Source organism: Triticum aestivum, chromosome 3B (genome assembly GCF_018294505.1).
Source record: "Triticum aestivum cultivar Chinese Spring chromosome 3B, IWGSC CS RefSeq v2.1, whole genome shotgun sequence".
NCBI lineage: Eukaryota > Viridiplantae > Streptophyta > Magnoliopsida > Poales > Poaceae > Triticum > Triticum aestivum.
In genome coordinates, this window is record NC_057801.1 from 577617059 (window position 1) to 577644978 (window position 27920).

Sequence of the window (27920 nt, forward strand, 5' to 3'; positions counted from 1 at the left end):
TAGCGTCACCGAACCTTAAGTGTGTAGACCCTACGGGTTCGGGAGACACGTAGACATGACCGAGACAGCTCTCGGGCAATAACCAACAGCGGGATCTGGATACCCATGTTGGCTCCCACATGCTCCTCGATTATCTCATCGGATGAACCATGATGTCGAGGATTCGAACAACCCCGTATACAATTCCCTTTGTCATTCGGTACGTTACATGCCCGAGACTCGATCGTCAGTATCCCAATACCTCGTTCAGTCTCGTTACCGGCAAGTCACTTTACTCGTACCGTAATGCATGATCCCGTGACCAAACACTTGGTCACTTTGAGCTCATTATGATGATGCATTACCGAGTGGGCCCAGAGATACCTCTCCGTCATACGGAGTGACAAATCCCAGTCTCGATCCGTGTCAACCCAACAGACACTTTCGGAGATACCTGTAGTGCACCTTTATAGTCACCCAGTTACGTTGTGACGTTTGGTACACCCAAAGCACTCCTACGGTATCCGGGAGTTACACGATCTCATGGTCTAAGGAAGAGATACTTGACATTGAAAAAGCTCTAGCAAAACGAACTACACGATCTTGTGCTATGCTTAGGATTGGGTCTTGTCCATCATATCATTCTCCTAATGATGTGATCCCGTTGTCAATGACATCTAATGTCCATAGTCAGGAAACCATGACTATCTGTTGACCAACGAGCTAGTCAACTAGAGGCTCACTAGGGACATGTTATGGTCTATGTATTCACACGTGTATTACGATTTCCGAATAATACAATTATAGCATGAATAAAAGACAATTATCATGAACAAGGAAATATAATAATAATGCTTTTATTATTGCCTCTAGGGCATATTTCCAACAGTCTCCCACTTGCACTAGAGTCAATAATCTAGTTACATTGTGATGAATCGAACACCCATAGAGTTCTGGTGTTGATCATGTTTTGCTCGCGAGAGAGGTTTAGTCAACGGATCTGCGACATTCAGATCCGTATGTACTTTGCAAATATCTATGTCTCCATCTTGAACATTTTCATGGATGGAGTTGAAACAACGCTTGATGTGCCTGGTCTTCTTGTGAAACCTGGGCTCCTTGGCAAGGGCAATAGCTCCAGTGTTGTCACAGAAGAGTTTGATTGGCCCCGACGCATTGGGTATGACTCCTAGGTCGGTGATGAACTCCTTCACCCAAATTGCTTCATGCGCTGCCTCCGAGGCTGCCATGTATTCCGCTTCACATGTAGATCCCGCCACGACGCTCTGCTTGTAGCTGCACTAGCTTACCGCTCCACCATTCAACATATACACGTATCCGGTTTGTGACTTAGAGTCATCCAGATCTGTGTCGAAGCTAGTGTCGATGTAACCCTTTACGACGAGCTCTTCGTCACCTCCATAAACGAGAAACATGTCCTTCGTCCTTTTCAGGTACTTTAGGATATTCTTGACCGCTGTCCAGTGTTCCTTGCCGGGATTACTTTGGTACCTTCCTACCAAACTTACGGCAAGGTTTACATCAGGTCTGGTACACAGCATGGCATACATAATAGATCCTATGGCTGAGGCATAGGGGATGACGCTCATCTCTTCTTTATCTTTTGTCGTGGTCGGGCATTGAGCCGAGCTCAATCTCACACCTTGCAATACAGGCAAGAACCCCTTCTTGGACTGATCCATTTTGAACTTCTTCAAAATATTATCAAGGTATGTGCTTTGTGAAAGACCTATGAGGCGTCTCGATCTATCTCTATAGATCCTGATGCCTAATATATAAGCAGCTTCTCCAAGGTCCTTCATTGAAAAACACTTATTCAAGTAGGCCTTAATGATGTCCAAGAATTATATATCATTTCCCATCAAAAGTATGTCATCTACATATAATATGAGAAATGCTACAGAGCTCCCACTCACTTTCTTGTAAATGCAGGCTTCTCCATAAGTCTGCATAAACCCAAACGCTTTGATCATCTCATCAAAGCGAATGTTCCAACTCCGAGATGCTTGCACCAGCCCATAAATGGATCGCTGGAGCTTGCATACTTTGTTAGCATTCTTAGGATCGACAAAACCCTCCGGCTGCATCATATACAGTTCTTCCTTAAGATGCCCGTTAAGGAATGCCGTTTTGACGTCCATCTGCCATATCTCATAATCATAGTATGCGGCAATTGCTAACATGATTCGGACGGACTTGAGCTTTGCTACGGGAGAGAAAGTCTCATTGTAGTCAATCCCTTGAACTTGCCGATAACCCTTAGCAACAAGTCGAGCTTTATAGATGGTGACATTACCATCCGCGTCCGTCTTCTTCTTAAAGATCCATTTGTTTTCTATCGATCACCGATCATCGGGCAAGTCAGTCAAAGTCCATACTTTGTTTTCATACATGGATTCTATCTCGGATTTCATGGCTTCTAGCCATTTGTTGGAATCTGGGCCCGCCATCGCTTCTTCATAGTTCGAAGGTTCACCGTTGTCTAACAACATGATTTCCAGGACAGGGTTGCCGTACCACTCTGGTGCGGAACGTGTCCTTGTGGACCTACGAAGTTCAGTAGCAACTTGATCCGAAGTACCTTGATCATCATCATTATTTTCCTCTTCAGTTGGTGTAGGCATCACAGGAACATTTTCCTGAGCTGCACTACTTTCCCGTTCAAGAGGTAGTACTTCATCGAGTTCTACTTTCCTCCCACTTACTTCTTTCGAGAGAAACTCTTTTTCCAGAAAGGATCCGTTCTTGGCAACAAAGATCTTGCCCTCGGATCTTAAGTAGAAGGTATACCCAATGGTTTCTTTAGGGTATCCTATGAAGACGCATTTTTCCGACTTGGGTTCGAGCTTTTCAGGTTGAAGTTTCTTGACATAAGCATCGCATCCCCAAACTTTTAGAAACGACAGCTTAGGTTTCTTCCCAAACCATAATTCATACGGTGTCGTCTCAACGGATTTAGACGGTGCCCTATTTAAAGTGAATGTAGCTATCTCTAGAGCGTATCCCCAAAATGATAGCGGTAAATCGGTAAGAGACATCATAGATCGCACCATATCCAATAGAGTGCGATTACGACGTTCGGACACACCGTTTCGCTGAGGTGTTCCAGGCGGCGTGAGTTGTGAAACGATTCCACATTTTCTTAAGTGTGTACCAAATTCGTGACTTAAATATTCTCCTCCACAATTCGATCGTAAGAATTTTATCTTTCGGTCATGTTGATTCTCTACTTCATTTTGAAATTCCTTGAACTTTTCAAAGGTCTCAGACTTGTGTTTCATCAAGTAGACATACCCATATCTACTCAAGTCATCTGTGAGAGTGAGAACATAACGATATCCTCCACGAGCCTCAACACTCATTGGACCACACACATCGGTATGTATGATTTCCAACAAGTTGGTTGCTCGCTCCATTGTTCCGGAGAATGGAGTCTTGGTCATTTTGCCCATGAGGCATGGTTCGCATGTGTCAAATGATTCATAATCGAGAGACTCTAAAAGTCCATCAGCATGGAGCTTCTTCATGCGCTTGACACCAATGTGACCAAGGCGGCAGTGCCACAAGTATGTGGGACTATCGTTATCAACTTTACATCTTTTGGTATTCACACTATGAATATGTGTAACATTACGTTCGAGATTCATTAAGAATAAACCATTGACCATCGGAGCATGACCATAAAACATATCTCTCATATAAATAGAACAACCATTATTCTCATATTATAAATGAGTAGCCATCTCGTATCAAACGAGATCCAGATACAATGTTCATGCTCAAACTTGGCACCAAATAACAATTATTAAGGTTCAAAACTAATCCCGTAGGTAAATGTAGAGGTAGCGTGCCGACGGCGATCACATCGACTCTGGAACCATTCCCGACGCGCATCGTCACCTCGTCCTTCGCCAGTCTCCGCTTATTCCGCAGCTCCTGCTGTGAGTTACAAATATGAGCAACGGCACCGGTATCAAATACCCAGGAGTTACTACGAGTACTGGTAAGGTACACATCAATTACATATATATCAAATATACCTTTGGTGTTGCCGGCCTTCTTCTCCGCTAAGTATTTGGGGCAGTTCCGCTTCTAGTGACCCTTCCCCTTGCAATAAAAGCACTCAGTTTCAGGCTTGGGTCCATTCTTTGACTTCTTCCCGGCAACTGGCTTACCGGGCGCGGCGACATCTTTGCCGTCCTTCTTGAAGTTCTTCTTACCCTTGCCCTTCTTGAACTTAATGGTCTTATTGACCATCAACACTTGATGTTCTTTCTTGATTTCAACCTCTGCTGATTTCAGCATCGAGAATACTTCAGGAATGGTCTTCACCATCCCCTGCATATTGTAGTTCATCACAAAGCTCTTGTAGCTTGGTGGGAGCGACTAAAGGATTCTGTCAATGACCGCCTCATCCGGGAGGTTAATGTCCAGCTGGGACAGGCGGTTGTGCAACCCAGACATTTTGAGTATGTGCTCACTGACAGAACTATTTTCCTCCATCTTACAACTATAGAACTTGTCGGAGACTTCATATCTCTCGACCCGGGCATGAGCTTGGAAAACTAGTTTCAGCTCCTCGAACATCTCATATGCTCCGTGTTGCTCAAAACGCTTTTGGAGCCCCGGTTCTAAGCTGTAAAGCATGCCGCACTGAACGAAGGAGTAATCATCAGCACGAGACTGCCAATCATTCATAATGTCTTGGTTCTCTGGGATGGGAGCGTCACCTAGCGGTCCTTCTAGGACATATTGTTTCCTGGCAGCTATGAGGATGATCCTCAGGTTCCGGACCCAGTCCGTATAGTTGCTGCCATCATCTTTCAGCTTGGTTTTCTCTAGGAACGCGTTGAAGTACATGTTGACATGAGCGTTGGCCATTTGATCTACAAGACATATTATGCAAAAAGTTTTAGACTAAGTTCATGATAATTAAGTTCATCTAATCAAATTATTTTAATGAACTCCCACTCAGATTAGACATCCCTCTAGTCATCTAAGTGTTACACGATCCGAGTCGACTAGGTCGTGTCCGATCATCACGTGAGACGGACTAGTCATCATCGGTGAACATTCTCATGTTGATCGTATCTTCCATACGACTCGTGTTCGACCTTTCGGTCTCCGTGTTCCGAGGCCATGTCTGTACATGCTAGGCTCGTCAAGTTAACCCTAAGTGTTTTGCATGTGTAAAACTGTCTTACACCCATTGTATGTGAACGTAAGGATCTATCACACCCGATCATCATGTGGTGCTTCGAAACGACGAACTTTAGCAACGGTGCCCAGTTAGGGGAGAACACTTCTTGAAAGTTTTGTAAGGGATCATCTTATTTACTACCGTCGTTCTAAGTAAACAAGATGCATAAACATAATAAACATCACATGCAATTATATAATAGTGACATGATATGGCCAATATCATATAGCTCCTTCGATCTCCATCTTCGGTGCTCCATGATCATCTTTGTCACCGGCATGACACCATGATCTCCATCATCATGATCTCCATCATCGTGTCTTCATGAAGTTGTCACGCCAACGACTACTTCTACTTCTATGGCTAACGCGTTTAGCAACAAAGTAAAGTAATTTACATGGCGTTCTTCAATGACACGCAGGTCATACAAAAATAAAGACAACTCCTATGGCTCCTGCCGGTTGTCATACTCATCGACATGCAAGTCGTGATTCCTATTACAAGAACATGATCTCATACATCACAATATATCATTCATCATTCATCACAATTTCTGGCCATATCACATCACATGACAATTGCTGCAAAAACAAGTTAGACGTCCTCTAATTGTTGTTGCATCTTTTACGTGGCTGTAATTGGGTTCTAGCAAGAACGTTTTCTTACCTACGAATAACCACAACGTGATTTTGTCAACTTCTATTTACCCTTCATAAGGACCCTTTTCATCGAATCCGCTTCAACTAAAGTGGGAGAGACAGACACCCGCCAGCCACCTTATGCAACTAGTGCATGTTAGTCGGTGGAACCGGTCTCACGTAAGCGTACGTGTAAGGTTGGTCCAGGCCGCTTCATCCCACAATACCGCTGAAGCAAGATAAGACTAGTAGCGGCAAGCAAGTTGACAAGATCTACGCCCACAACTAAATTGTGTTCTACTCGTGCAATAGAGAACTACGCATAGACCTAGCTCATGATGCCACTGTTGGGGAACGTTGCAGAAAATTAAAAATTTTCCTACGATTTCACCAAGATCCATCTATGAGTTCATCTAAGCAACGAGTCAAGGGAGTGAGTTTGCATCTACATACCACTTGTAGATCGCGTACGGAAGCGTTAGATGGAGCGGTGATGATGGAGTCGTACTCGCCCTGATTCAGATCATCGGAGATCCTAGCGCCGAAGGACGGCACCTCTGCGTTCAACACACGTACGGTGCATGTGACGTCTCCTCCTTCTTGATCCAGCAAGGGGGAAGGAGAGGTTGATGATGATGGCTCCAGCAGCAGCACAACGGCATGGTGGTGGTGGAACAGGAGCACTCCGGCAGGGCTTCGCCAAGCACGCGACGGAGGAGGAAGAGGTGTAGCAGGGGGAGGGGGCGCCAGGACTTCAGGGTGCGGCTGCCCCTCTCCCACCTCCCTTTATATAGGCCCCCAGGGGGGGCGCCGGCCTTGGGAGATTCAATCTCCCAAGGGGGCGGCGGCCAAGGGGGGAGGAGTGCCCCCCAAGGCATGTGGTGCGCCCCCCCACCCTAGGGTTTCAACCCTAGGCGCAGGGGGTGGGCCTAGGGGGGCGCACCAGCCCACTATGGGCTGGATCCCCTCCCACTTCAGCCCATGGGGCCCTCCGGGATGGGTGGCCCCACCCGGTGGACCCCCGGGACCCTTCCGGTGGTCCCGGTACAATACCGGGTGACCGCGAAACTTTCCCGATGGCCGAAATACCACTTCCTATATATAATTCTTTACCTCCGGACCATTCCAAAACTCCTCGTGACGTCCGGGATCTCATCCGGGACTCCGAACAACATTCGGTGTACTGCATACTCATATTCATACAACCCTAGCATCACCGAACCTTAAGTGTGTAGACCCTACGGGTTCGGGAGACACGTAGACATGACCGAGACGGCTCTCGGGCAATAACCAACAGCGGGATCTGGATACCCATGTTGGCTCCCACATGCTCCTCGATGATCTCATCGGATGAACCACGATGTCGAGGATTCGAACAACCCCGTATACAATTCCCTTTGTCATTCGGTACATTACATGCCCGAGACTCGATCGTCGGTATCCCTATACCTCGTTCAGTCTCGTTACCGGCAAGTCACTTTACTCGTACCGTAATGCATGATCCCTTGACCAAACACTTGGTCACTTTGAGCTCATTATGATGATGCATTACCGAGTGGGCCCAGAGATACCTCTCCGTCATACGGAGTGACAAATCCCAGTCTCGATCCGTGTCAACCCAACAGACACTTTCGGAGATACCTGTAGTGCACCTTTATAGTCACCCAGTTACGTTGTGACGTTTGGTACACCCAAAGCACTCCTACGGTATCCGGGAGTTACACGATCTCATGGTCTAAGGAAGAGATACTTGACATTGAAAAAGCTGTAGCAAAACGAACTACACGATCTTGTGCTATGCTTAGGATTGGGTCTTGTCCATCACATCATTCTCCTAATGATGTGATCCCGTTGTGAATGACATCTAATGTCCATAGTCAGGAAACCATGACTATTTGTTGACCAACGAGCTAGTCAACTAGAGGCTCACTAGGGACATGTTATGGTCTATGTATTCACACGTGTATTATGATTTCCGGATAATACAATTATAGCATGAATAAAAGACAATTATCATGAACAAGGAAATATAATAATAATGCTTTTATTATTGCCTCTAGGGCATATTTCCAACAAACATAACCATCTTTGATTAACGAGCTAGTCAAGTAGAGGCATACTAGGGATTATATGTTTTGTCTATGTATTCACACATGTACTAAGTTTCCGGTTTTCATACAATTATAACATGAATAATAAACATTTATCATGAATTAAGGAAATAAATAATAACTTTATTATTGCCTCTAGGGCATATTTCCTTCAGTCTCCCACTTGCACTAGAGTCAATAATCTAGATTACATAATAATGATTCTAACACCCATGGAGCTTTGGTGCTGGTCATGTTTTGCTCGTGGAAGAGGCTTAGTCAACGAGCTTGCAACATTCAAATCTGTGTGTATCTTGCAAATCTCTATGTCCCCCTCCGACACTTGATGACGGATGGAATTGAAGCGTCTCTTGATGTGCTTGGTTCTCTTGTGAAATCTGGATTCCTTTGCAAAGGCAATTGCACCAGTATTGTCACAAAAGATTTTCATTGGACCCGATGCACTAGGTATGACACCTAGATCGGATATGAACTCCTTCATCCAAACTCCTTCATTCACTGCTTCTGAAGCAGCAATGTACTTTGGTTCACACGTAGATCCCGCCACGACGCTCTGCTTAGAACTGCACCAACTGACAGCTCCTCCATTCAATAAAAATGGGATCCGGTTTGCGACTTAGAGTCATCCGGATTAGTGTCAAAGCTTGCATCGACGTAACCGTTTAGGACAAGCTCTTTTTCACCTCCATAAATGAGAAACATATCCTTAGTCCTTTTCAGGTATTTCAAGATGTTCTTGGCCGCTGTCCAGTGCTCCATTCCGAGATTACTTTGGTACCTCCCTGCTATGCTTATAGCAAGACATACATCAGGTCTGGTACACAGCATTGCATATATGATAGAACCTATGGCTGAAGCATAGGGAGTGACTTTCGTTTTCTCTCTATCTTCTGCAGTGGTCGGGCATTGAGTCTGACTCAACTTCACACCTTGTAATACAGGCAAAAACCCTTTCTTTGACTGATCCATTTTGAACTTCTTCAAAACTTTATCAAGGTATGTGCTTTGTGAAAGTCCAATTAAGCGTCTTGATCTATCTCTATAGATCTTGATGCCCAATATGTAAGCAACTTCTCCAAGGTCTTTCATAGAAAAATTCTTATGCAGGTATCCCTTTATGCTATCGAGAAATTCTATATCATTTCCAATCAACAATATGTCATCCACATATAATATCAGAAATGCTACAGAGCTCCCACTCACTTTCTTGTAAATATAGGCTTCTCCAAAAATCTGTATAAAACCATATGCTTTGATCACACTATCAAAATGTTTATTCCAACTCCGAGAGGCTTGCACCAGTCCATGGATCGCTGGAGCTTGCACACTTTGTTAGCACCCTTTGGATCGACAAAACCTTCTGGTTGCATCATATACAACTCTACTTCCAGAAATCCATTCAGGAATGCAGTTTTGACATCCATCTGCCAAATTTCATAATCATAAAATGTGGCAATCGCTAACATGATTCAGACGGACTTAAGCATCGCTACGGGTGGGAAAGTATCATCATAGTAAACTCCTTGAACTTGTCGAAAACCTTTTGCAACAAGTCGAGCTTTGTAAATAGTAAGATTACCATGTGCGTCAGTCTTCTTAAAGATCCATTTATTTTCTATGGCTTGCCGATCATCGGGCAAGTCCACCAAAGTCCACACTTTGTTCTCATACATGGATCCCAACTTAGATTTCATGGCCTCAAGCCATTTCGCGGAATCTGGGCTCATCATCGCTTCCTCATAGTTCTTAGGTTCATCATGGTCTAGTAACATGACTTCTAGAACAGGATTACCGTACCACTCTGGTGCGGATCTTACTTTGGAAGATCTACGAGGTTCGTAGTAACTTGATCTGAAGCTTCATGATCATCATCATTAGCTTCCTCACTAATTGGTGTAGGAATCATGGGAACTGATTTCTGTGATAAACTAACTTCCAATAAGGAAGAAGGTACAACTACCTCATCAAGTTCTACTTTCCTCCCACTCACTTCTTTCGAGAGAAACTCCTTCTCTAGAAAGGATCCATTCTTAGCAACAAATGTCTTGCCTTCGGATCTGTGATAGAAGGTGTACCCAACATTTTCCTTTGGGTATCCTATGAATATGCACTTCTCCAATTTGGGTTCGAGCTTATCAGGTTGAAGCTTTTTCACATAAGCATCGCCGCCCCAAACTTTAAGAAACGACAACTTTGGTTTCTTGCCAAAACCACAGTTCATAAGGTGTCGTCTCAACGGATTTTGATGGTGCCCTATTTAAAGTGAATGTAGCCGTCTCTAAAGCATAACCCCAAAATTATAGCGGTAAATCAGTAAGAGACATCATAGATCGCACCATATCTAATAAAGTACGGTTACGACGTCCGGACACACCATTTCGCTGTGGTGTTCCAGGTGGCATCAATTGTGAAACTATCCCATGTTGTTTCAAATGAAGACCAAACTCGTAACTCAAATATTCTCCTCCACAATCAGATCGTAGAAACTTTATTTTCTTATTACAATGATTTTCCACTTCACTCTGAAATTCTTTGAACTTTTCAAATGTTTCAGACTTATGTTTCATTAAGTAGATATAACCATATCTACTCAAATCATCTGTGAAGGTAAGAAAAAATGATACCCACCACGAGCCTCCATACTCATTGGACCGCATACTTCGGTATGTATTATTTCCAACAAGTCAGTAGCTCGTTCCATTGTTCCGAAGAACAGAGTTTAGTCATCTTGCCCATAAGGCACGATTCGCAAGCACCAAGTGATTCATAATCAAGTGATTCCAAAAGTCCATCAGCATGGAGTTTCTTCATGCGCTTTACACTGATATGACCCAAACGTAGTGCCACAAATAAGTTGCACTATCATTGTTAAACTTGTATCTTTTGGTTTCAATACTATGAATATGTGTATCACTACTATCGAGATTCAATAAAAATAGACCACTCATCAAGGGTGCATGACCATAAAAGATATTACTCATATAAATAGAACAACCATTATTCTCTAATTTAAATGAATAACCGTCTCACATTAAACAAGATCCAGATATAATGTTCATTCTCAACGCTGGCACCAAATAACAATTATTCAAGTCTAAAACTAATCTGGAAGGTAGATATAGAGGTAGAGTGCCGGCCGCGATCACATCGACTTTGGAACCATTTTCCACGCGCATCATCACCTCATCCTTAGACAATCTTCGCTTAATCCGTAGCCCATGTTTCAAGTTGCAAATATGAGCAACCGAACCAGTATCAAATACCCAGGCGCTATTGCGAGTATTAGTTAAGTACACATCAATAACATGTATATCAAATATACCTTTCACTTTGCCATCCTTCTTATGCGCCAAATACTTGGGGCAGTTCCGCTTCCAGTGACCAGTCCCTTTGCAGTAGAAGCACTCAGTTTCAGGCTTAGGTCCAGACATGGGTTTCTTCTCTTGAGCAGCAACATTTTTGCTGTTTTTCTTGAAGTTCCCCTTCTTCCCTTTGCCCTTTTTCTTGAAACTAGTGGTATTATTGACCATCAACACTTGATGCTCCTTTTTGATTTCTACCTCCGCAGCCTTTAGCATCGTGAAGAGCTCGGGAATAGTCTTGTTCATCCCTTGCATAATATAGTTGATCACGAAGCCTTTGTAGCTTGGTGGCAGTGATTGAAGAACTCTGTCAATGACACAATCAACTGGAAGATCAACTCCCAGATGAGTCAAGTGGTTATGGTACCCAGACATTCTGAGTATGTGTTCACTGACAGAACTATTCTCCTCCATTTTGCAGCTGTAGAAGTTGTTGGAGACTTCATATCTCTTAACTCAGGCATTTGCTTGAAATATTAACTTCAACTCCTGGAACATCTCATATGCTCCATGACGTTCAAAACGTCTTTGAAGTCCCGATTCTAAGCCGTAAAGCATGGCACACTGAACTATCGAGTAGTCATCAGCTTTGCTCTGCCAGATGTTCTTAACATCATTAGTAGCATCTGCAACAGGCCTGGCACCCAGCGGTGCTTCTAGGACGTAATTCTTTTGTGCAGCAATGAGGATAATCCTCAAGTTACGAACCCAGTCCGTGTAGTTGCCACCATCATCATAGCTTTCTTTAGGAACACATTAAAATTTAAAGGAACGGTAGCACGGGCCATTGATCCACAACAACATAGACATACAAAATACTATCAGGTACAAAGTTCATGATAAATTAAAGTTCAATTAATCATATTACTTAAGAACTCCCACTTAGATAGACATCCCTCTAATCATCTAAGTGATCACATGATCCAAATCAACTAAACCATGTCTGATCATCACGTGAGATGGAGTAGTTTTCAAAGGTGAACATCACTATGTTGATCATATCTACTATATGATTCACGCTCGACCTTTCGGTCTCAGTGTTCTGAGGCCATATCGGCATATGCTAGTATCGTCAAGTTTAACCCGAGTATTCTGCGTGTGCAAAACTGGCTTGCACCCGTTGTATGTGAACATAGAGCTTATCACACCCGATCATCACGTGGTGTCTCGGCACGATGAACTGTAGCAAATGGTGTATACTCAGGGAGAACACTTATACCTTGAAATTTAGTAATGGATCATCTTATAATGCTACCGCCGTACTAAGCAAAATAAGATGCATAAAGGATAAACATCACATGCAATCAAAATATGTGACATGATATGGCCATCATCATCTTGTGCTCATGATCTCCATCATTGAAGCATCGTCATGATCTCCATCGTCACCGCCGTGACACCTTGATCTCCATCGTAGCACAGTTGTCGTCTCGCCAACTATTGTTACTACGACTATTGCTACCGCTTAGTGATAAAGTAAACCAATTACATGGTGATTGCATTGCATACAATAAAGCGACAACCATACGGCTCCTGCCAGTTGCCGATAACTTTGTTACAAAACATGATCATCTCATACAACAATTTATATCACATCATGCCTTGACCACATCACATCACAACAAGCCCCGCAAAAACAAGTTAGACGTCATCTACTTTGTTGTTGCAAGTTTTACGTGGCTGCTACGGGCTTCTAGCGAGAACCGTTCTTACCTACGCATCAAAACCACAATGATTTTTCGTCAAGTGTGTTGTTTTAACCTTCAACAAGGACCCGGCGTAGCCACACTCGATTCAACTAAAGTTGGAGAAACAGACACTCACCAGCCACCTGTGTGCGAAGCACGTCGGTAGAACCAATCTCGCGAAAGCGTACGTGTAATGTCGGTCTGAGCCGCTTCATCCAACAATACAGTTGAATCAAAGTATGACATGTTGGTAAGCAGTATGACTATTATCGCCCACAACTCTTTGTGTTCTACTCGTGCATATAACATCTACGCATAGACATGGCTCAGATGCCACTGTTGGGGAACGCAGTAATTTCAAAAAAATTCCTATGATCACACACGATCTATCTCTAGGTGATGCATAGCAACGAGAGGGGAGAGTGTTGTCTACGTACCCTCGTAGACCGAAAGCGGAAGCGTTATGACAATGCAATTGATGTAGTCGTACGTCTTCACGATCCGACCGATCCTAGCACCGAAGGTACGGCACCTCCGCGATCTGCACACGTTCAGCTCGGTGACGTCCCACAAACTCTAGATCAAGCTGAGGTCGAGGGAGAGTTTCATCAGCACGATGGCGTGGTGGCGGTGACGATGAAGTTACCGGCGCAGGGCTTCGCCTAAGCACTACGACGATATAACTGAGGTGGAAATCTGTGAAGGGGGGCACCGCACATGGCTAAACAATCAACTTGTGTGTTTTAGGGTGCCCCCTGCCCCCGTATATAAAGGAGCAAGGGGGGAGGCCGGCCGGCCCCTGTAGGCGCGCCCCAAGAGGGGAGTCCTACTAGGACTACTAGTCCTAGTAGGATTCCACCAAGAGGGGAAGAGGGGGAAGGAAGGAGAGGGAGAGGGGGAAGGAAAGGGGGGTGTCGCCCCCCTTCCTTATCCTATTCGGACTTAAGGGGAGGGGGCGCGCGGCCTGCCCTGGCCGCCCCTCTCTCTCCACTAAGGCCCATCGAGGCCCACTAGTTCCCCCGGGGGTTCCGATAACCCTCTGACACTCCGGTTTTATCCGAAACTTCTCCGGAAAACTTCGGTGTCCGAATATAGTCGTCCAATATATCAATCTTTATAACTCGACCATTTCAAGACTGCTCGTCATGTCCATGATCATATCCGGGACTCCGAACAACCTTCGGTACATCATATCACATAAACCCATAATACCAATCATCATCGAAAGTTAAGCGTGCGGAACCTACGGGTTCGAGAACTATGTAGACATGACCGAGACACGTCTCCGGTCAATAACCAACAACGGAACATGGATGCTCATATTGGTTCCTACATATTCTACGAAGATCTTTATCGGTCAAACCGCATAACAACATACGTTGTTCCTTTTGTCATCGGTATGTTACTTGCCCGAGATTCGATCGTCGATATCATCATGCCTAGTTCAATCTCGTTACCGGCAAGTCTCTTTACTCGTTCCATAATACTTCATCCCGCAACTAACTCATTAGTCACAATCCTTGCAAGGCTTATAGTGATGAGTATTACCGAGAGGGCCCAGAGATACCTCTCTGAAACACAGAGTGAAAAATCCTAATCTCGATCTATGCCAACCCAACAAACACCTTTGGAGACACCTGTAGTGCACCTTTATAATCACCCTTTTACGTTGTGACGTTTGGTAGCACACAAAGTGTTCCTCCGGTATTCGGGAGTTGCATAATCTCATAGTCCGAGGAATTTGTATAAGTCATGAAGAAAACAGTAGCAATGAAACTGACATGATCATAATGCTAAGCTAACGGATGGGTCATGTCCATCACATCATTCTCCTAATGATGTGATCCCGTTCATCAAATGACAACACATGTCTATGGTTAGGGAACATAACCATCTTTAATTAACGAGCTAGTCAAGTAGAGGCATACTAGGGACTATATGTTTTGTCTATGTATTCATACATGTACTAAGTTTCCAGTTAATACAATTATAGCGTGAATAATAAACATTTATCATGAATTAAGGAAATAAATAATAACTTTATTATTGCCTCTAGGGCATATTTCCTTCGGCTCGGGGCTATGGTGCTCCAAATTTGGCCATGACGGCCCCTGGGCCAACGGTCCTGAGCTGGGCTCTCTCCGATGAGGTGGCAGTCTGCGGTGTTGTGGCGGGTGGACTAGCCGTTCATGGGCTAGAGGTGTTCGAGCAATTGCCTACAAGGTAAAAAGTCCTTGCTCGGTTTTTTGTTGTGCACAAATGTGAGTAGCTTGTAGATGAGTACAATTGATTCATCCTCTCCATTGAGTGATTCCTCATCGGGACGAGGAATTTGACATGACCGAAGAGGATGATATCGTGTTGATCTTGACGATGTGCGTCAACAAGAGGCCTAAGTATGGTGGTTATGTTTTCGACCGTGAGTTCTTGCGGAGGGACCGACAAGAGGCTCACAATCAATTGATGCACAACTACTTTTGTCTAAATCCAGTGTATCTAGAGCGATACTTTCGACGCTGGTTTAGAATGTATATGGAATTATGTCTTCGCATTTTGCCAAATGCGTGAAGAGACATGACCGTTCCTTCGAGCATAGAAAAAATGTGCCATGCGGCTGATCTTGGAGATGCGGTGCCCTATTTTAAGGCAGCTGTTGGAGATGCAAAAAAATTGATGCCCAAAAACTCAATTTTTGCTGGTCTAAATTTTACTTCAAGCACGTTTATGTGTCCTAAAACAGAGCTGCGATTAGTGATGCTCCGAGCGCCTCATGACATTTGTATGCTATGGATTTATTCATGATGGGTGGAAGAGGGGAACCCCTTTCTTAGAAAAAATAATCCTCAAAGTATACCGGTTAAGTAGGGGTAAAGATCACCCCTCCCCCCTAATATCAAAGGGAAACTCCCGGGAAGTGAGGCGAGCTCGCTGTGATGCACTGGAATATGAGCAGCTCTACCTACCAGGTACGCCAAAACAATCTCCCGGGAAGTGGCAACCGTCGGCCGATGACACCATAAAGTTTAACCTGGATGGTGCTTTCTCACCGGGTAATTCCTTCAGCGGATGGGGCGTACTGGCTCGGGACGGCTCTGGAGCTGTCCTCATTGCCCGAGCAGGCCGGCAAGATCAGGTTTTTGATGCCTTCGGTTCTGAAGTCAATGCTTTGGCGGCGGCGGTGACCACAGCGACTGATATGGGAGTTGTCCGGGCCACCTTTGAGACGGACTCTGAGTTGCTGGCCGAGGCAATGGATGCCCATCAAGTAGATTTTTCACCGTATGCAGCAATTATTGAAGATACAAAGTTCCAGCTAAAGTTGTGGTTTTTCAAATGGAGTGTAACTGCTTGTAGACGAACTATGAGTACGGTTGCTCATGAGTTAGCACAAATTGGTTGTAATTGCCCACCGAACATGTCTGTCGAGTGGGATACTATTGTACCGCCCAAAGTGGCTTCTTGCGTGTCGGGCATATGACCGAACATCGTTGATCTATAAAGCTTTGCTTTCTCTCAAAAAAAAAAGAGAAACTCCTGATATTAATTAGATTGAAATGCATGTAAAAAAAGTTTGAAAATGCTCTTTGGTGTCTTTATATTGTTATATTATTAAAAAGTTAAAATCACCATCGTTTTCTCCTCCATGATGTTTTGTTGCCCCATCTGCCAACGTGGACTGTTCTTTTTTCTTGCTCCTTGCCGGTGGCTGTGTCGGCGAGACGTCGGCGGGCGGACGGACACGTAGTGGGAGAGAAAAAACAATGCGGCCAGGGCCATTGTGTGGGGCACACAGCCAACGACTCTGCACCCCGCCTTCCGACGCGGACGCGAGCGCCAAACCGGAGATGAGCCTGGCACGCGTTGGGGAACGGCTGTGTACGCGCGGGACCCCGGTGACGACGCGCAGCTGATTCCTTTCCTTCCCCGAGGGAGCGGCAACGGCCGACCCAAACGAACCCCGCGTTGGGGCGCGAGATTAGACAAAGCAAACCCGGACCATAAGCTACACCAGAACGAACATAACCCCAGAATGGACACGCACTAGGTGCTCGCTCTCGGCTCTTCCCTTCTCTCTTCCACCGGTACGGTGCCTAACCCCTCCTCCTTTCTCTCCCCCAGATGCGAACACCCCGCCGCCTCCTCCTCATAACCCGCCCGACCGCCGTGCCGCCTCCTCTCGCGTTCCTTCCGGGTCCCTCCCCCCTCCAACCGAGCCTGATTTCTCCGTTGTTGGTCGGCCTGGGGAGGAGACTCCGCCGAGGTTGGGTGGGATTTCTCGGTTTGTATTTGAGCCGGCGGTGCGTTGATGTTTGATGCTGCTGCCCGATGGAGGGGGTAGGGAGAGAGCACGATAGCTCCGTGGCGCTGCCCGTGGAGGATTTCGGCGCCGCCAAGGTCAGGCCAATCCAATTCTCCCCCCCTCCCCCTCTTGTTTTGTTACAGTATCTGTTTTTTTAGATTGTTGTCAGCATATGCCCAAACTGGAATCAGCTCATGTACACCTCGATTTTTTTTCATCTGCGACTGCCATGGATCAATTATTTGACTTCTATCCTCCGTTTCGTGCCATTAACTCTTTCAAATGCAGGATACAACCAGCGTGAGCACAAAGCCTACAAGAAGGTATCCGCTCGCGTCATGGGTTGCCATATTGGCCCTGGCCACCCTTGTAGGTGTATACATATTCTCCTTATCTCTGAAGCAAAATGGGATGCTTTTCGGGCTCAGGCAGACCAACATGATAGAGAAAGAACGGGAGCAACCTTGCCACCACCCCGGAATTCCAGAGACCGAGATCCCTTTGGTGCACTTCCCCACACCCAATACTTATAGTAGGTATGGAGATAGATAGATACACTTGGGCATCTGATTTTGCGTTTTAAGGCTGGTGAGTAACTTATTCTTCTGTTTGTTTCTTTGTTAGGAAAGAATGTGCATGCACACCAGTTAGATTCTTTGCTATCTTGTCGATGCAGAGGTCGGGAAGTGGATGGTTTGAAACCTTGTTGAATAGCCACGAGAATATTAGCTCCAATGGAGAGATTTTCTCTGTCAAAGACAGGCGTAGCAATGTCACGGCCATCACACAAACACTCGATAAATTGTACAATCTCGACTGGGTCAGCAGTGCCGCTAAAAATGAGTGCACGGCTGCTGTGGGGTTGAAATGGATGCTCAATCAGGTAATCTTTTGCCATTAGTTTACTGTTAGATTAGTTATTCCACTAAGGTGAAAATAAATAGATAAGACTTGCTCGTCAAATTAAATTTTGAAGAACGTCATTTTGTTGCTGAATTATATGTCCTGTAAATAGCTGTGTGACCCTTAACTTTGGGGAGATCACCCTGAAGAATGGTCGGTCAGCGTTTGGAGCACTGCAGCAGTATCATACACTATCTGATATTTGAGAAGTAATGAATGTAATCATAGTTGATGCACTGCTCCATAACCATTGCAAACTTTCTCTTTAAAACATATTCATAACATAAGAAGTCAGCTTGCCAGAAAGTGTTAACGATACCATGATTTCATGGAAATAACCTGCGAAAATACCATAACCATCGTAATGATAAGGGCAGCCAAGTACTAAAACCTCTTCTTCTCGCCATTGCAATACTTTTCCCCCATTTTTAATCTTGTATGTTTGAATTATCAGCCTTGTTTAGATTAGCTACCTATTAAATGTGTCCATTCCACAAAAGGGGGCCCCATTCATTTTTTTACCAAAAACTGTAGGGTAGGCCCTTGTATATAATTTTTCTATTTATATGGTGTACACAAAATGTATACCTTATACGCTGAAGATGCACAATATAGCCCTCACATAAGAAGCTGTACACTAGAGGCAAGAACATGGTGTGTGGGTGGGTCGGGGGGAGGGTATAAAACCCCTGGGTATATATTCTCACTTAAACAGATATGATAATTTATCTCAATGCTCTCTTTGTACTTTTGTCTTTGAGGAGATCTAAGATTCGTTGTAAATCGTTTTTCCTTTGATTTGTTCACAAGAATTATTTTCTGTACTATAATTATTTAATGTGGTGCATCTCTTCCAATAATGTTAGCTGGCCTGATTTACTTGTTTTGATACGATTTGTTTTGTGGAATTACAGGGTCTGATGAAACATCATCAAGAGATAGCTGAATATTTCAACCGAAGGGGTGTGTCTTTAATTTTCCTTTTAAGAAGAAACCTTCTGCAGCGATATGTCTCCATATTGGCAAACGATTATGATAGAAATACGAAGCAACTAAGTGGAACTCACAAAGCTCATGTGCATCACAGAGGCCAGGTTCACCTTTTTTCCCCTTGATCTTACTCACAGCCCACAGTGTGATAAATTTTATTTTATGTCTGCAACTTTTGGTATCACAAATCAAGGATTACCCCCTACATCTTAGCGCACCTTTAACTACTGTATCTTCTGTACTATTGTGGATGTGCCGCAAAATAAAAAAGTCCTCCATTTTTCCTCTCTGCAGGCTGATGTTCTTGCTCAGTATAAGCCAACAATAGACACAAAATCGTTGATTGCTGAACTAAAGAGGTCTGATAAGTTGGCAGCTGATGGTTTAGTGAGTTTCAAGAAGATCCGGAGTATTGTTCTGTACTACGAGGATGTGGTCAGCAATCGCACTGTGAGGCCCCTTGCACTATATTCATGTTTGGGAATTAATCAACATTTATTTCTCTTGATAACATCTATTTTGCTTTCTTTCAGAAGCTCACAGATGTGCTGGATTTTCTGAAATTGCCAAAGATGAAGCTATCCAGTCGGCATGTGAAAATCCATACTAAACGATTGCGTGATCATATTGATAATTGGACTGATGTTTCTAATACTTTGAATGGGACTCAATACGAGAGCTTCTTGAACGGCCGAAGATGACCAGATTAGCTAGGTGTAAATAATGTTGTAGTGAGTTTCATTCTTTTGGCCCCTTCTTTCGCCCCTGCCATAGCTAGCAGAGTAAGCCAAAGTTGGCACTTGTGTCCATTATGTGCTAATCCAAAGGGCTCATTTGGTTTCCATTTGACGTCCTAACATATATATAAATTAGCTGATTAAATTAATAGCTACCATACAAAGTTTTTTAATTTAGATAAAAGGCTTTTTTTGCTCAGTTTAAGCTTGTAGTCTCCAGGACATGGATCGCAAAGTAGAGCATACAAAGTTATGATCATCTTACACCAAAAACCTCTTCCTTAGATCAGAGTATATAAATGGTTGATGATTACATTTTGTTTAGGACTATTCATTATTACTGTATGACAATGTTTAGGTATCACTTCACTATTCATTATCATAATCATTTTGTTTAGGTATCACGTCACTATTCATTATTTGACTCACAAAGCTCATGCGCTGTAGATTTGACGGCTGTAACTGATAAATGGGGAAACATAGTCCAAGAACCTATTGATGATCTAAGGTAGTTAATTCATTTTGGGATATTAGATGTTCATGATTTCAGGACATAAGATGGGAAAATACACCGTTATGATTTCCAAGTACATACTTAAGTACTATTCGAAGTTATTTGAGTGCTCAGTTTAGTGTCAGAACTTGATATACTGCAATGACTATTAATCCAACATTGCATAGGTGCTGATGCCTAATTTTGCTTTAGCTGTGATTTGTTTGTGAATTTAGAACAGGAGATAGAAATTCTATTTAAATCCATCTAATCTATTTACTTTGTTCCCTAATTTCATTCCAGAAAATCCTGAGGAAAATAATTGGGTTCCCACCTAGCTGAAACAATATGCTGATGGTTCTAGAAAAAACCCTCGTCTCTTTTATTCCAAAAATAAAATAAAGATAAGAAAAATATTCTAGGAATTGAGAGTTTGAGACATGGAATATTAATGATGTGAGGTGCTTTAAAATATATCTCCTGTTAGCAGAACCTTTTTTTTTCTGTTACTTTCAATGATGATCACCACACTTCAAAATAACTGCTGAGCGGACGTAACCTTCATTCTGATTTGTGACTTCAAAATATTACCAGATAACAGAACCTTCCTAGTTTCTGTTGTTACTTGTCAACAATGACCACCACAATCTAAAATTTCTGCTGAGCTGAAGCAATCTTCATTCTAGTATGTGCTATTATTCAAAATAGCACTAGTCCCTTTTGCTCAGATGTGCAAGTGATAAAGAAAATAGTAATGTACTAATTTCATTCTATAATACAGAACCCCCGGTAAGTTCAATAAGCAGCCTAGCTTCCTATCGACCTTCAATGGTAACGGTCGCACTGTTGAATATGCTGCTGTCTGGTTTACTTGATGACGTCTCTGTTTCCATTTGAATTCTTCTAGCTGCAAAACCAGGCTGCTTAGGAGTTGGCAATGTGGCAGTATCTGTAGCAGCTAACATCATAAGCACTTGGGACATCAATGGACGATCATCTGGGTTCTCTTGCACACACAGGAGCCCCACTCTGGTGCATTTGAGTACTTGATCTGAGTTGAACGAGCCATTCATGGTTTCATCTGCTAATTCTACGCCTTTCCCTTCGTTCCATAAGCTCCATGCCTGCACAATGAAAAACGTGACCAAGTTATTTTGAAATTTAACTGAGAAACACAGGCTGTATGTGTTGGATGACTATATTCTCACATGTCCTAGAAGATTTAGGTGATTTGAGTAGGAATACACCCCTCTGTTTCTTCTACCACTTATTATTTCCAGCAGTAATACTCCAAAACTAAATACATCTGATTTGACTGAGAAGACTCCATCCATTGCATACTCTGGAGCCATGTAGCCACTACAGAATAGCCACATCAACATGATTAATGTTGGGAAACTCATTTGTATAATCAAAGATTGTTTTCCCAGTTATCATACTTACTATGTGCCAACGACTTTACACGTATTGATTTCTGTCTCTTCACTGCCAAACATTCTTGCCATGCCAAAGTCAGAAATTTTGGGAGTCATCTCCTTGTCTAGAAGAACATTACTTGCCTTCATGTCTCTATGGATGATTCTGTATCTTGAGTCCTGGTGGAGATACAGTAATCCTCGAGCAATGCCTTCTATGATAGAGTATCGCACTTGCCAATCAAGTTGGATACTGTTGGATTTTTCTGCTGAAATATGCAAACACATGTTGGTAATTTTGTCAGCCAATATTTGAGGTCATAAAGTGAAAGGTTGAGAGGTTACCAAATAGGAAGTAATCCAGGCTCTTATTTTCCATATATTCATAGATAAGTAGCCTTTCTTGTCCACTAATGCTATAGCCAAGAAGCCGGACAAGGTTCCGGTGCTGGAGTTTAGCTATTAACATAACCTCATTCTTGAACTCATCGAGACCCTGTACGGATGTTTTTGAGAGTGTCTTGACAGCTATTTCCTGTCCATCCTCAAGCTTACCCTGTAATTTTGAAGGAGATACTTTCGAACTTCAGCAGACCAGAGTTTTCAAATTGCCATAGTTATTTAGAATGATTTTGTTGTACCTTTTGAATTAATTTTTGTTCTTGATGTTGCTTATTGTTTCATCCATATGCACTGTATAGATTTGCCATATATAAAGTGCTAACCTTATACACCGGTCCAAAGCCACCCTCGCCGAGTTTGTTATCGATGGAGAAACCATCAGTGGCAGCTGCGATTGTCCCCAGATCAAATATCGGCAGTTCCAAGTCATCATTGTGACTACTTCCATCATACTGGCGGGGAGTGCTGCGTGAACCGCCGCTCCATTTACTAGATCCTGGAGACATAAGAATCAGAATAACATTCAGAAACGTCATGTATTAGTTCAGTTGGAAGTCTATTGGATCTGGATGCTACCTGTTTTTCTTGCCTTCTTCTTCCCTCTTGTCCAGAAGAAAACACCAGCGAGCGCTAAAAGGAATGCCAGCGCGGAGATGCAGGCGACGACTGCGATTATCACGTGTTTCTTCTTGGATTTACTTGTTATACCTGTGTGGTAAACCATAAACGGTTAGTTTGGGGATGCATATGTCTTAAGACACGTTCATCTGGAATTTTGGAGGAACAGATGTTTTTATGAGTATCCCAAAGATGTCATATGCAAAAATGTCGCACGTCTTGCTTCAACAACTGAGGCCTGAGTATGAGCTTCAGATACCCAAGAACTCTGTCGCTACACGTGGGCTAAGTTTGCAATTGCAAATGAGTAAAGTGAAGTGATGCCTGACCGGGCTCCTGCTGCTGCTTTTGGATATTTGGTTGTCTAGCTTTTGCTACTGTACTTATTGAATCCTGACCACGTTTTGTGGTTTGTGGTTGTGGTGGCCCCTGCCCCTGCCCCGTCCTACCCAAAAACGCTGCTGCAGCTGCTGGCTGAATTTTTGATTAATAACCTGTCTAACGGGAGCTGGGTGTTGGACTCGGACACCTATGGTGATTTGATCTCCAACAGATTTGTTGTGGCTATGTAAGTATGTACTCCCTCCGTTTCAAAATAGTTGACTCAATTTTGTACTAACTCTAGTACTCCCTTCGTTTCTTTTTACTCCGCGTATAAGTTTTGGTCAAAGTCAAACTACACAAAATTTGATCAAATTTATATTAAAAAAATATGAACATCTACAATACTTAAACTATATAATATGAAAATACATTTCATGGTGCATCTGAAAATGTTGATTTCCTGTTGTGAATGTTGATAATTTTTAATATAAAATTAGTCAAACTATGGAAAGCTTGACTTTGACCAAACTTTATATGCAGACTAAAAAGAAATGAAGGGAGTATAAAGTTGGGTCATCTATTTTGAAAGGGAGTAGGTACGGGCAGTGGGTAGCTTGAGATGGCGCGGTCGGTCCGCTCGGCGGGGGCCGCGTTACTGCCGACGACGTGGGTTTGGCCTGATTCGGGAGAGCGGCTCAAGTTTCTACCGTAAGACCAAGCGTTTAACTAATTCTAGCTTTGTTGCTTCCTGACTGCCAACCAAATCTACTGCACGGTGCAGCAGAGAGTGGAGGGTGCGTAATTATTTTCTTTGACGGAGAGGAGATTGCATAATAATCATGTCCATCTTCAACTGGCAAGGAGCATCTTATCACTAGAGCTTTTTATCTCCCTTGGCGAAATTTCACCTACCAACTGGTGGTACGATTCCAGCCACGTTCCACGTGCCTCTCGTGGCCTACAAAGGCCATGCTAACGCTGGTCCTTCCCTAGTGCGGTAGTACCACACGTCCAAATCAATCAGGCACACGGCCACACCACAAAGGGGCATTTGGATTCCTTTCAGAAAAGAGGAAATCCTTTCGCGTTTCGTCTCCTTCGTTGGATCAAACGGAGAACATATCAAAGCACTGATCGTAGAGGGGTACACGTCGAGGCTCGACGGAGACCTCACAGATCAGGTGTGTTTCTCGCCGCATCCGGCCGACCTTGACGCCCTCCTGATCTGAGAAGCCGATCGACCAACGTCGCCATGTTACGGGGGTCAAACCAGCCGAGCGGCCGAATACCCAATTCCGCATCGGTTTGCCATCCCAATCGGGGAAATTCGGAGCGATTTGCAAGGGCGCAGAGATGCCTTTGCGAGAGCGATCGTCACCAATCCGCTTGCCAGCGCCAAGCATGCAAGCATTCACATGCGAATGCGATGCCTCTGACCGAAGAGAAATGTATTTGTCGACAGCTGAGCATATGCTACGTACGAGTATACCGGAAGCTTTGTGAAACGAGAATGCAAGTGAGCGGTCAATGATGTTGTACGTGTCACGAGGGTGCGTACGTCCCTACGTTCCACTGGAAATTTCGGATCTTGGGTCAGGTGAGATGCACGGTTGGAGGCGTGGAGCCTCGTTTTGGTGGCGGCGCCTGTTCCGCCGTACTAGCTTGCATAATTGAGCTTTTTGCTGCGCTGTGCAGATCAAAGCTTGCGCCTTTTTCGGGTGCATGAATGGCCCTGCTTTGGGGAAAAGAACTCGGGACCAATTCATGGAACAATGGCTGGCTGTGGTCTGGTCCCTGTCGAACTTAAGCACCGCCTTTTTGTTTCCTTTTTCTCGTAAGATCGGCCTCATGATAGAGAGAAATGCAAGGGAAAGGACGGGCTACAGAACAAAATGCAACAGTGGCTCTCGCCATCTACACGATCCCTAACAGGAACGAGCGGAGTCCCATTTCTTTTCCCCGCAATAGCCATATGTACAATTGCTTCAATTTGCAACTCTGGTAAGTGGGGTCGGGAAGAAGATGAGGCGCAGCCCCAAGGCCAAAGATGGCGCCGCCGTGGGGAGTGTAGCGAGGTGCAGTGATGTCGAGGAGGCCTTGGACAGAAGCAACCCGAAGCCGGCAACGACGCAGATATAGGGGGTTTGAGGGTTGACTGGTTCAGATAGGTGGCGGTGCTGGATCGGGCAGAGAGAAAGAGAGGACGAGAGGTTGAAGAAAGAAGATCGATCGTTCGATTTTGATCCAATGGCACAAACATCAACTTACCCAAAAAAATTTAGGCAATTTATAAATAATCAGTCCTTTTTTTTAATCTATGTAGGTGCTTTTGTTTGGAGGTTGAAGTACTATTTTGTTCTGACAAACTAGGACAGGAATGTTTGGTTCCTGAGTGTATATAAACACTAAATGAAAATAGTAATTAAATAAAAACTAAAAAGTTTTTTTTAAATAAACTTGACATTTCATTGCACACTTAAGAAAAATCGACAAAAGAGAAAACCCCGTTGACTTCAGGGAAAAGAAAACAACAACAAAACTAGGCCAAAAAAATGTGAATAGTGACTTGTATATAAAAAGTAAAATATATTTTGTTTTTCCCCTGAAGTCAAGGTGGTCTTTTATTCATGAAAAATTATACTATATACTAGTACAAAAAAGTCAAGTTTATTCTAGAAAACTTTTTAACTTTTTTTACCTTTTATTTAATTGTTATTTTCCCTATATCGGGTGCACATACACCCAGGAACCAAACGACATTTGCTAGACAAACTAACGCTATAAAAAACTCTCTCTGTAAACTTACGACGTAGCAAATATCCGTCATTGATAGGAACAAACATTATGTAATGCGAATGTGGTGAAATGTGCTCTAACCCGTGCGTACGTAGGAATGTTTTTGTGTACGAAACATTAGATACCACGTACGTACGAATGCAGGAACGCGGCGTATGTATTGTAGAATGTAGAGTATGGCGTACCGAGATCGGCGGCGGCGAGGCGGACGAAGAGTTCCTGGCCGAAGTCCGGGTAGACGCGCAGGTCGGTGAGCCCCGAGCTCCACATGACGCAGCCGGAGCCGTCGGCGCGGCGGTCGGCGCTGACGTTGCCGCTGGCGTAGGCGGTGCAGGAGCAGTTCCGGAGGCACGCCTGCCGGCATTGCTCCAGGCTGAGGCTCATGTCCACCACGCTCCGCACCGTGTCCGGCACCTTGGCGTGCCTCAGCGTGACGAACCCGTCGGTGCCGTTCCGGCAGTCAAGCGGCGTCGCCCGCACGCAGCCGTCCCGGCCGTCCCGCAGCGCCCATGCCGCCGGCGACCTGGGGACGAAGCCGCGCAGGCAGGAGCAGACGGGCATGTTGTTGGTGTCGCACACGCCGTTGGGCCCGCACGGCGACACCGCGTCGCACTGGTCCTTGGGCGCGTACCAGTAGAGGTTCCACGTCCCGGCCGCCTCCACCCACGTCGACCGCTGCAGCACCCCGTTGTTCCCCGTGGTGTTCAGCCCCAGCTTCGATATGGTCGACTCTTTGTGCACCTTGATTAATTACCGAGCCGTCAGGTGAGCAGTGAGAAGTGTACTACGTGTATATGGTACGTGTGCGCGCGTGCATGAGCGATGGGTTTCTTACGTGGAAGCTGTACGTGACCTCCTGGGCGTTGTTGATGAAGCTGAAGGTGAAGTCGGAGTAGGTGACGGTGTCCGGCACGCCGGTGAACTGGACGCCGTCCCAGGGGCCGGAGCGCCAGACCAGGTCGTCGCCGTTCCAGATGAACACCTGGGGGTCGCCGGACGTGACCATCGCCATGACCACGGGGCCCGGCGAGGGGTCCGACGGGCTCTTCCACGCCGTCAGCGTCCGGTTCCGCCCCTTCACGAAGTCGACCCCCAGCTTCATGTCCGGGAGCAGCGTGTCGGTCGGGTAGTCGAACCCCTCCCACGCCACGCCGCCGCCCGCGTCCACGAGCACCAGATTGCCGCTGTCCAGGATCCGCGCCGCGGGGCTCGCCACCGCGGCCGCCGGCTTGACCGACCACACGACGGTCGAGTTGCCCGTGGCAATGGCGAGCGTGCCGGTGGCGGACACGGAGAGCGTGGCGCCGTGGTTGTCCGCGACGCCGCCGGGGATGGGGTGCTCGCGGTTGGCGACCCAGACCACCGTGCGGATGGAGACCTTGCCGTACCAGACGCCGACGTAGGTGTTGTTGGCGCCCGGCGGCGTGAAGAAGCCGAGCACGAACTTGCCGTCGGGGACCGAGAGCAACGTCTGGTTCGCGGCGAGCGGGCGGCCCGGCGTGACGGCGTCCCTGGCATGGCATGCCGTGGACGCGAGGACGAGGGGGAGGAGGACGTAACAAGCAAACGACGCCATGGCTCGATCTGAAGGAGCGGTGCCACCACGTCAGTGTGGATTGTGTCACGCGCGCTGGCGCTCTGGACGGTAGCTGCAGGATAGGGTGTTGGTGGAGGATTACTGCATGTCGTCGTGGAGTGGAGAGTGGCTGCTCACTGCAAACCTGGACAGGGACTCTTCCTTTAGTAGAGAACGCCGGAGCTCCAGAATCTCCGATTTCTGCAACGGAATTCAGTACAAATTGGGTAAACTAGATGGGCCGTGCCAAGGACGCGTGGGTGCGTTCGTTAGCACAAAGTCGGGCACCCCGAAATACGGCGTATACGGTGGGAAACCCATGCACATACATACGAAACGAAAGTGGATACGATAAGTGAACCCCTTT

At 45.1% G+C, this 27920-nt stretch overlaps 2 protein-coding genes across 5 annotated transcripts; one reads left to right on the plus strand and one right to left on the minus strand.

Moving 5' to 3' along the window:
* Window positions 1-16947: 16947 nt before the first annotated feature.
* Window positions 16948-20078, plus strand: LOC123071026 (nodulation protein H). 2 transcript variants are annotated; one of them, XM_044494488.1, is made up of 7 exons: window positions 16948-17044; window positions 17119-17394; window positions 17588-17835; window positions 17924-18182; window positions 19117-19296; window positions 19487-19642; window positions 19726-20078. In XM_044494488.1, the coding sequence occupies exons 2-7, from the start codon at window positions 17326-17328 to the stop codon at window positions 19891-19893; spliced, it is 1080 nt and encodes a 359-aa protein (XP_044350423.1). In that variant the 5' UTR covers window positions 16948-17044; window positions 17119-17325; the 3' UTR covers window positions 19894-20078. The 2 variants fall into 2 exon arrangements, with proteins under 2 accessions (XP_044350423.1, XP_044350422.1); XM_044494487.1 differs by having other exon boundaries at window positions 17022-17394.
* An 889-nt stretch (window positions 20079-20967) lies between these two features.
* LOC123071025 (receptor-like serine/threonine-protein kinase SD1-8) lies at window positions 20968-27718 on the minus strand. 3 transcript variants are annotated; one of them, XM_044494485.1, is made up of 8 exons: window positions 26813-27701; window positions 26163-26718; window positions 22816-22947; window positions 22563-22735; window positions 22183-22393; window positions 21866-22103; window positions 21631-21781; window positions 20968-21546 (listed from the first exon to the last, which is right to left on the minus strand). In XM_044494485.1, the coding sequence occupies exons 1-8, from the start codon at window positions 27551-27553 to the stop codon at window positions 21238-21240; spliced, it is 2511 nt and encodes an 836-aa protein (XP_044350420.1). In that variant the 5' UTR covers window positions 27554-27701; the 3' UTR covers window positions 20968-21237. The 3 variants fall into 3 exon arrangements, with proteins under 3 accessions (XP_044350420.1, XP_044350419.1, XP_044350421.1); XM_044494484.1 differs by having other exon boundaries at window positions 21866-22106; window positions 26813-27699; XM_044494486.1 differs by lacking the exon at window positions 21631-21781 and having other exon boundaries at window positions 21982-22106; window positions 26813-27718.
* Window positions 27719-27920: the final 202 nt, after the last annotated feature.